At 45.7% G+C, this 9,509-nt stretch overlaps 1 protein-coding gene across 1 annotated transcript; it reads right to left on the bottom strand.

Moving 5' to 3' along the window:
• Window positions 1–4,297: 4,297 nt before the first annotated feature.
• Window positions 4,298–6,268, bottom strand: LOC123074729 (FBD-associated F-box protein At4g10400). Its single transcript, XM_044497492.1, has 3 exons — window positions 5,362–6,268; window positions 5,109–5,264; window positions 4,298–4,972 (listed from the first exon to the last, which is right to left on the bottom strand). The coding sequence occupies exons 1-3, from the start codon at window positions 6,172–6,174 to the stop codon at window positions 4,577–4,579; spliced, it is 1,365 nt and encodes a 454-aa protein (XP_044353427.1). The 5' UTR covers window positions 6,175–6,268; the 3' UTR covers window positions 4,298–4,576.
• Between the last annotated feature and the right edge of the window lie 3,241 nt (window positions 6,269–9,509).

The following is a 9,509-nucleotide window of genomic DNA, read 5'->3' as shown; positions in this document are numbered from 1 at the left end:
TTTTGCCTTGCCTAGTTGTATGCCGTCTGACTATCGCACATATAGAACTTTGAGAAGTCTAAGTCTCTTATAAGTGTAGTTGTATGACGTCTGACTATCGCACATATAGAACTTTGAGAAGTCAAGTCTCTTATAAGTGTACTACAATTAGTGGGTGGAGCACAACGTATTCCTTTTTATTTTAGGAAAAGGCCATCATGGCTAGCTTTATTAAAATCAAATAACGCTTACATAATTTTCTGATAGTTCAGAAATAAAAGCGTGCGGCTAACACATGAGCTACCTTATTAGAGTCTCGATTACAATGCTCTAAGACCACCTTCCCGAAATCAACCTTATTAGAGTCTCGATTACAATGCTCCAAAACGACCTTCCTGAAATCAACTAGTAGTAATCTGCAATCTTCTAGGATTGGCGCTGCGATCATTGAGTGCCCCAAGTTTTGCTGTAGTGCCTCCACAAGAATTAGACTGTCTGTTTGAACTCGAACAAGATTACAAGTTACAACCAGCCGTGTTTGCGAGTTTGAGACCCTCCCGTAGAATTGCAGCCTCAGCCGAAAGCACATCGGTTACATAATTAAGTTTTGTCGTCGCAGCTCCAATGAATAAGCCTCTATAATCACGCAGGATCGCTCCACCTCCACAAGCCCCCGTATGACCCTCTTCTGAAAAAGCAGCATGCACTTGGTTCTGGAGTGGTTTCTTCCATCGATCCACACGAGGGCTCACCGCCGGTTTACAGGCTGCAAGTACATAATTCAGAGGCAAGGCTTGTATTGCCTGGCTTGTATGATCCGGGGGTTGAACCTCTAGTACATAAGTCAGAGGCAAGGCTTGTATTGCCTGCCTGTATGATCCCGGGGTTGAACCTCTTGGTGAGTGACACATCTTCTCTGCCACCAAAGGTACCAACTCGTAACAGCTATAAGCTCTGGTAGTTGGACAATGTATTCCGTTAACTTAACAAGCTGGATGTGGTGCCAGCTACAAGGTGTTCTACATGACTTGTAGCTTTCCCGCTGCATACTTTGCACCATATGCAATGTGATAAAATATTACTAGCCCGTTTTACAGGTTACTACTCCCTCTGTTAATACAAATATAAGATGTTCTAACTTTTTCTAAATTGGATGTATATGGTTTAGTTTGTTTGTTTATTCTTTTCAGTTTGTATGTAGTTTGTATTAAAATATCCAAAACTATCTTATATTTGGTAACGGAGATTACAAGGATAAGAGCATCCATTCACAAAAAAAAAAGGATAAGAGCATTACAATTTTTATTTAAAAAAAAATCACACCCAGGTGGCAGTCACATGCATCCTTAGTGACAGCTTGCTTCGGAACCGCTGCATCTGTGCCCCTAAGATCATTCTTTGACACCCCCTTTCGTTGCGCCTTAGCATGGAGAGGATCGACTATGTTAACCAAACTCATAGCTCCTGCTATCGGCACAAGCCGTTGGTCATTTAATGGTAAAGCAAATTCCCAGCTCCTGCACAATACCTAGGTCATTTTTAATGGTAAAGCCCCATCTGCCTGCCCGAAAGCTCCATAAGTATTGAATCTTCAAAAATCACTTGGGGAGGAGTCCGAACCTGCTTTTTTCTGGTTCTTTTTTAGATAGCGCTCCATGTATTCAGAAAATGCAGTTTTTTTTAGAATCTTCAGAAAATGCAGTTTTTTTTTAGAATCTTCAGAAAATGCTAAACTGAACACACAACCTCATCGGGTGATCTGATTTTATCTCCCAGTTTGGCCTTATTTCCTTCATGCCATCAAATCCTCTTGCAGCTGCATGATTTCTTTCATCATGGAGGAAACAATTCGTATTTCGTAGTCATACCATTATCTTCCTGTTTATAAAATCGGGCACTCAACTAATTTCAGCCGACAATCTACCAGTAGTGTTGCCCTCCATATGGCTCTTTCAGATTTACATTTCAGAAAACGATCTATCAATTAGACCACTTAAAGTGACAAGGTTGTTGCCCTTTCGGGAGGTGGCTCTTCTCGTGACGTCCCTTGGCACAAATAAGCTTCCGTTATTTGTTTGGGAAGTATTGCGCTGAAAGGACTTGAGTGCATAGAGAATAAGGATTATGTGTACTTTTTCGTGCCTCGCTTGCCAACATGGCTAGATCGGAAATTTTGAAGAGTACAAGTCTCTAAAGCCCAGTCCTCCATCTTTCTTTGGTTTGGTTGGTTTCTCCCATCCAATCCAATGGACCTAGTTCTCTTTATCAATTTGATTAACTCCACCAGTATGTTCCGATCATTGAACTGATAGCATCACAAAGTGATTTGGTAATATCAAAGCAGGCCATGGCGCATGGCATATAAAGGGATGGCTTATGCTGCCGCCTTTATGTTAATCCTTCTTCCAACCTTTGATGAGAATCTCTAGCTAAAGTTTGGCAGTAGTTTTTGAGTTTGCTCCTAGCAGCAGGAGCGAGTCATCGGCAAAGAGAAGATGGCTTACACTCGGGGCTGCATTGCAGATTTTGGTTTCTTTTAGCCTATCACAATTTTCAGCATTTTGCAACATTGCCGAAGATCCTTGAAAGAGAAGACGTGCGTGTTATATGAGGCCAAACCTCTTGCGATGATAATAACTCTGAAAGGAGATGCTTTACGCACCCAAAAGACACCTCTGCGACGTTATTAACCTGAGTTAGAAGTGCGTCCCGTAACTCCCTGAAGTAATAAGCTAAGTTTCAGTTCTTGCATTAACGAGTAGTTCTAAACGCTCGAAGTAAAACCGAGATTTGTAACTGGCTATCACCCTTGGCCATATATAAGCAACGGAAGCTTCACACATCACCTCAACCAGATCGCAAGAGGTGCAAGTGCAAGGCAGAGCCCTTCTCTTCAGCGTCGGACGCAGCGATGGAGACCGCTCCCTCCACTTTGGTGTCCCTTCTTCTCGTCCTCTTCCTCCTCTCCTCACCCGCCGCCATGGCCCGGCCAGTCGTGGACGTGCTCACCCCCGACGTCCTCCTTGCCTCACCCGCTGCCGCGCCCGCGCCCTCGGCCTTGGCACCAGGCCCCGACGTGCACGCCTCCGACTACGGCGTGTACATAGTCTTTGTGAGCCGCGCTGGTTACGTCGACTCCGTGGACTACGACGTCCGGCTGCTCGCCTCCGTCGTCGGAAGGTTGGTTGTGACTTGTGTGGCAAGCAACATTTCCGCCTCCACAGTGCACAGCATCTGTCCTTCTCTTAGGTGATCGATGACATTTTTGTTGTTTCTACAGCACGGAGGAGGCAAAGAAGGCCATGATCTACCACTATAGCGGACTCGGGTTCGCGGCAAGGCTCACATGTGATCAAGCAGACCAGTTAGCAAGTGAGCGCGGCTGATTACCCACCAAGTTTCTCCCGTTCGATGCATTCCGAAAGCTGGTGTTGGTTTTGCGTGTGGTTGCATGGTTTTCTTTTTCTTTTTTATGGCTCAGCTTTTTTGCTTGACTTGTGCAGGGAAGGAGGGCATTGCAACCTTCAAGGACAAGACGTACTATGTGGACGAAGACGGCCGCTTGCCTCGATTCTTTGAAGAGAGTGTCTGAAGATCAAATGTTTACCCAACTGCTATCACTACGACCCAAGCTTTTGGTTACCGAATGAGGCAATTTTACCGAGGGTGACTGATAAATGTGGTTACCACGGTTACCGGGAAATACCGAGAAATACCGAGAATATTTCGAACGAATTTTATAGTTGAATTTTGAATTCAAATAAATGAATGAACGAACATTCAAACCAAAGACCTGTCAAAACAGGAACTAGGTTGCTATGAACACGTCAGAATCAACTCTCCTTGCATTAATTAGATCCTAGGCACTTTACTACAAATCGAGCGTTAAAATTCAAAATTTTCAAAAATAATGGTATTTTTTGCTCGGTATGTGGATTTACCGAGGGGCACGGAAATACACGGTAACCATGGGAAATCTTGAAATTTCGACTGGTAACCAAAACCTTGCTACGACCTGAAACATGTCACTGTGAAATCCGGGGCGATTTGTTGCACCAACTGTTAAGTTTGTACACGCTTGCAAGTTGCAAGTTCATAGCAAATCAGTACTTGGAAAATAATGAATAAAGCACCACCGGGTTTGACAACCGGGTGTGACAAATGATTCAGAAAGTTCTACTCCATGTCCAAGCTGATGATATCTGAGGGCCCTGTATACAATTTTATGCAGATTTTCTGTAGCCCAGATTTGCTTGAATCACAGTCAATTTTCCAGCAATTTCCTCATGATTCATGCTCACTCGAGCCTAGAGCTAGTGAGAGGCGGCCATGGCAGACGCGGAGCTATGGTGGGTTGAGGTTGAAGAAAGCGACGAGCCAAATTGACCGCACCCTTAGAAAATATACCAGGCAACTGCGCTATAGGCAATCCTAAATTTTAATAAGAAGGCCAACTCCCTATGCTTCAGCCACATTTGACAACAAGAAACACCGTCTATCTTGAATTCTCAATTTTCACAATAAAGTCGCTATAAGAAAACCACAATGAAGAATGTAACTCAAGTGTGCCAACTCTATGCAGATAACAGACTCCTTATTAAAGGTTATACATGTCACGATAATAACCCCTCTGGTACGACTCGTTATGGCTGAACTCATGATGGTTGACCACCAGCTGACTCTTGAAAAAGAGGAAACGAGCATCTCTCGAGGCCCGGCTGTCGAGGCACAAGAGCTCCTGCTGCTTCCTCACCCATTCTTCAGTAGGAGCCCTGCCATAATCCTCTCTTGAAGTATCGTCCATGCAGTGGAACTCCATGGTCTTGAGGAACCTGCTCCTCCCGTGAAGGAACTTGGCCATGTCCCTCTGCCATTCCTGTCCTCGGTAAACTTCGAACACCACCTTCTCGAGGTGGTTGTCCATGCAAGGAACGGATGCTAGGACGTCCCACGACCCCGGGGAGCTGTCACGAGCCTCGGACCAAGAGTCCGACTGTTACAAAAATTTCAATCAGGAACAGGATCCACCAATGCGAATTTGGGCAAACATGCGTGGTCTATCATTGCAAGGGACAACATGGAGTAGATATCTGATATAAACAATTCAGTGACCAGTCAGAACAATTTACCTTGATGTAGATCGTCTCCAAGCAAGGGAACACCTTGATCAGCTGCATAAACCAGTTGATGTAATGTTCGTTGATGTGTCCGTCCGGCGTGTGCATCAGGTCGACCGCTAGTGTCTTGAGGCTTGGCATAATGGTCTCAGCATGAATATTCTTTTCCTGGATTTGCATCAATTAGAATGGTCAATTAAGTATTTACAGGAAGCGATTGGAAGGTCAATTTTTGGTTGCTTCATTAGTAATTATATAAGCTTACCCTGAACTTGGTGAACTTGGTGTTTCCAAACTCAATCTCGTTGTTCATGCCGGTGTAGCCAAAGAACTCCAGCTTTGGAGCGTGCGCGATCATGATTTTGACCGACCTGCTGTTCAGGTAGCAGCCGAGCACCTGCTCCAGGTTGGGAGCGTCGTCAATGAAGAGCTCCTTGAAGTCGCCACTGGTGTTCAGGACCTTGAGGCTCCTAGACCGGACATGGAGGCGGTCGCACTTGCTGATGGAAGTGATCTTCAGGCGCTCCAGCGCCCTGCAGTTCGAGAGCAGGGAGTTCAGCGAGTCCTCGGAGATCTTGACGTCGGACAGGTCGATCTTGGCGAGGACGGCGAGGGATGCGGCGGCCTCGGTGGCGTCAGGGAAGGTGCCGTTAATCACCTTGAGGCGCTTCAGGGACGCGCAGGCGAAGAGGGATTCCGGGACCTTCTGCTGGCGCTTCTCGTTGAAGTAGAGGACGAGTTTTTCGATGCCGCGGTTGGCCAGATCCCGGAGCCAGCCGTCAACGGCGTCCTCGTCCTGGCGGCGGAAGGAGAGCCTGTACGTGCTGAATGAGCGCACGGGCTCGGTGGGGTGGGCGGCGAGGATGGAGGTGACGGCCTCGACGGCCCTGTCGCGGCGAATACCGCCGGCCTTGAAATCGAGGAGGGTGGATGGGAAGAGGCGGCGCCAGCGAGAGCTGAGGATTGAACACCTCGCCGCTTCGTCCATGTCGAGGCGGGAGAGGATGGTCACCAGGATGATGTCCGGGAGATCGCTGAGGCGGTCGAGGAAGAGGTCGTCCCCGACGGCGGCCGCCATCTCCGGTGAATTTGTGCGATCCTAGGTTTTTTTTTAGGGGTTTGTGCGATCCTAGGTATTGCTGCGCCGGGGCGGCGGTGGACCGACTTCAGATCCTAGGTAAAGGCTGATCCGTGTAGGACTCCAGGTCCAAGGATGGCCCGGTTTCAATCTCCTCAAAACAAAAAATCGGCCCGTTTTAATAATCTCGTAAAAAAGGCCGGTTTTTCGAGATTCCATCAACAGAAAACGATTTGCTAAAAAAACAGAAAACGAAACCACGAGCTATATCAACACACTTTTTTTTGATATGGATGCATCGTTTTTGGCTGATGAGTTGAGAGGATCCAAGGGTGCAGGCATCGGAGACAAATACGGGGTCTTCTTGGCGGCCTCCTACTCTCCAATGCCCCATGTAGTTGATGCACATATGGCTGAGTCTCTAGCTATGAGAAATGGGTTGATGTTAGCTAATGATATGGGGTTTCATTTCATCCAAATAGAATCTGATTCGATGTAGGTGATTAATGCTTGCTCAGGACAAGACATAATTTGGAACGGAGCATCGGCAATTTATGTAGAATGCTCCACTTTGTCTGGTATGATAGGATTTGTTCATTTTTTGCATTGTAATAGAGAAGCAAACGAGGTAGCTCATAAGATTGCTAAATTTTCTTTTGATCATAATTAGGTTTGTAATTCGGTAGATGAACCCCCAGGTTTCCTGGTTGATGCCTTGGTAAACGATGTAACTATTTTACCAAATCAATAAAGCAAGCCATGATGACATTCTCTAAAAATACAATTTTTTTGACAAACTTCTCCTTTATTCACTCACAAGAATTGTTGCATCATTTACAAGATGGGATAGCACCGCATCCGGTGCGGAATACGGAATCCATCTAGACAAAAGAAGGAGAAAATTTAGTCATCCTAACTAGTTCGTGGGCTACTTGATTATGTTTCTCTATTACAATGATCATATATCACATGATTGAAATCAAGTGACATGAAATAACAATTGTCAAATGTCGCATTAGCTACCGTGGATGAATTCCCATCGTTTGAGTTATTCAAACTGATCTCAAGCTTACTGCAACCCACAGTTTGTGCGAGGTTCAGACCCAATCTCACCGCCAAGGTCTCAGCTGTGAAAGAGTCATAACAAATCTCTATTTTTTTGGTTTGTTGCAACAACAAAATTTCCATTTTGGTCTTGGATAACAACCCTCACAGACCCTTCATGTGAATCATAGTCAGATCCCACATCCACATTTAGTTTCATATAACCAGACCTAGGTTTCTTCCATGCAAACATACGGGCTTTGGCCTTCGGCATACAAGCAATGATGAAATTCGCCGAGAGGCCACGTACCGCGAGATTGATCTGTGAGGGGTTTTAACTATCCTGTCCATGGTAATTTTTCCTTTATTCGACCCATATGTACCACATTGTAGTAGCCACCTATTTTCCCTTCGTTTTGGCAGTCCTAGAATCTGAATTTCGTAGTCCTCCATGCATAACAAGTATTGTAGTACCTCCTAGCATGATAGATACTTTGAGCATCCTCTTTAATGACATCATGTAAACCCAACTCCCTCCAGACGTCCACTGATTTTGAGCACTTGAAAATGAAATGCTAGATATTATCTGGGCCTAGATTACACGCGGGATAGTGCACTTTAACCATCATATGTTTGCCGCCAGGATTGCCCTAGAAGGGATCATATTGTGAAGGGCCCTCCAAATAAATATTCTGATTTTTGCTGGGCATTGTAGACTCCAAACTAAATTCCTTGTCTCATCAGGAGTTGACGAGCCCATGGAGGCTTGAAACTTATGTTCAAACTGGCCATCCCATTCCAATTGGTAGGTTGAATGAACTTAGAAAATACTCGTCTTGGTAGGACTCCAAGCAACAAAATCTGTCATTTCATGCATGGGGGAGTAATAGCTAGTATCCTTTGACCATCCACTTGCCATAACATTTGATTCACCAATTATATGTCCCACTCTCTTGAAGATGGGTCGATAAGGTCACATACCTAAGAGAGAAGATTATTTCCCATAGGAGTTAACACTCTTTTCGATGGTGATTGGGGGATGACCAGGTTCTCAACAATTGAAGAACGCTACCTGAGCATAATCTGTATATTTAGTCCCTAAAATTGTATGATCGGATCCAGAATTGCTTGAAGAACCACCAATCTTGGCTGCAGGTTTCTTGTTCTTCTCCTTGTCTGCACATTGGGATTTTGCTAGAAACCTTGCCCCTGGTTCTGATGTTGCAACATCTGATCTTGATTCAAAGCAATCCACTAGTTGTTGCGGTGGAAACCAGGAGGAAGTGGGTATGCAGGGTAAGACCCCAGGAAGCCCCACAACAGCGCCCCTAGGAAGCCATATGGCAGCACCATGGGTTGAGTAGTGTTATCCATAAGGAGGCATACCATGAGGAACCTCGATCGCCCCCGGCGGAGGCTGCTCGACTGGTCATCGTGCACCCCTGCATCACCCTCTCCCCTAGCACCATGACCTCCCATCATAACTTTGAAAGGATCGATATAGTTGACTAGAGGGGGGTGAATAGGCAACTAACAAAATTTAACTTTTCTTTGCCAATTTAAACTTTGCATCAAAGTAGGTTGTCTAGATATGCAACTAGGTGAACAACCTATATGATGCAACAACAACAAACACACAAGCAAGCAAGGGAACAACACAATATAAGCTTGCACAAGTAAAGGTACGAGATAACCAAGAGTGTAGCCGGTGAAGACGAGGATGTGTTGCCGAAGTTCCTTCCCTTTAAGAGGAAGTACGTCTCCGTTGGAGCGGTGTGGAGGCACAATGCTCCCCAAGAAGCCACTAGGGCCACCGTATTCTCCTCACGCCCTCACACAATGCGAGATGCCGTGATTCCACTATTGGTGCCCTTAGAGGCGGCGACCGAACCTTTACAAACAAGGTTGTGGCAATCTCCACAACTTAATTGGAGGCTCCCAACAACACCACGAAACTTCACCACAATGGAATATGGCTCCGCGGTGACCTCAACCGTCTAGGGTGCTCAAACACCCAAGAGTAACAAGATCCGCAAGGGATTAGTGGGGGAATCAAATTTCTCTTGGTGGAAGTGTAGATCGAGGCCTTCTCAACCAATCCCTAGAAAATCAACAAGTTTGATTGGCTAGGGAGAGAGATCGGGCGAAAATGGAGCTTAGAGCAACAATGGAGCTTGGGGATGGAAGAGGTGGTGAACTCGGAGAAGAAGACTCCCCTTATATAGTGAAAGAACAAATCCAACCGTTATCCACCAACTCAGCCTGCGACACGTGGTACTACCGCACCATAC

Source organism: Triticum aestivum, chromosome 3D (genome assembly GCF_018294505.1).
Source record: "Triticum aestivum cultivar Chinese Spring chromosome 3D, IWGSC CS RefSeq v2.1, whole genome shotgun sequence".
Classification (NCBI taxonomy): domain Eukaryota; kingdom Viridiplantae; phylum Streptophyta; class Magnoliopsida; order Poales; family Poaceae; genus Triticum; species Triticum aestivum.
The sequence above is the reverse complement of the archived record's forward strand: the minus strand, read 5'-3'. Positions and strand labels throughout refer to the sequence as shown.

Bases quoted from the DNA above. Each gene is read 5' to 3' on its own strand.
- LOC123074729 (XM_044497492.1), bottom strand. From the start codon at position 6,174: ATGGCGGCCGCCGTCGGGGACGACCTCTTCCTCGACCGCCTCAGCGAT. The intron at 5,265-5,361 runs GTAAGCTTATAT...ATGCAAATCCAG, and splicing joins CCAAGTTCACCAAGTTCAGG to GAAAAGAATATTCATGCTGA. The intron at 4,973-5,108 runs GTAAATTGTTCT...TTTTTGTAACAG, and splicing joins TGGAGACGATCTACATCAAG to TCGGACTCTTGGTCCGAGGC.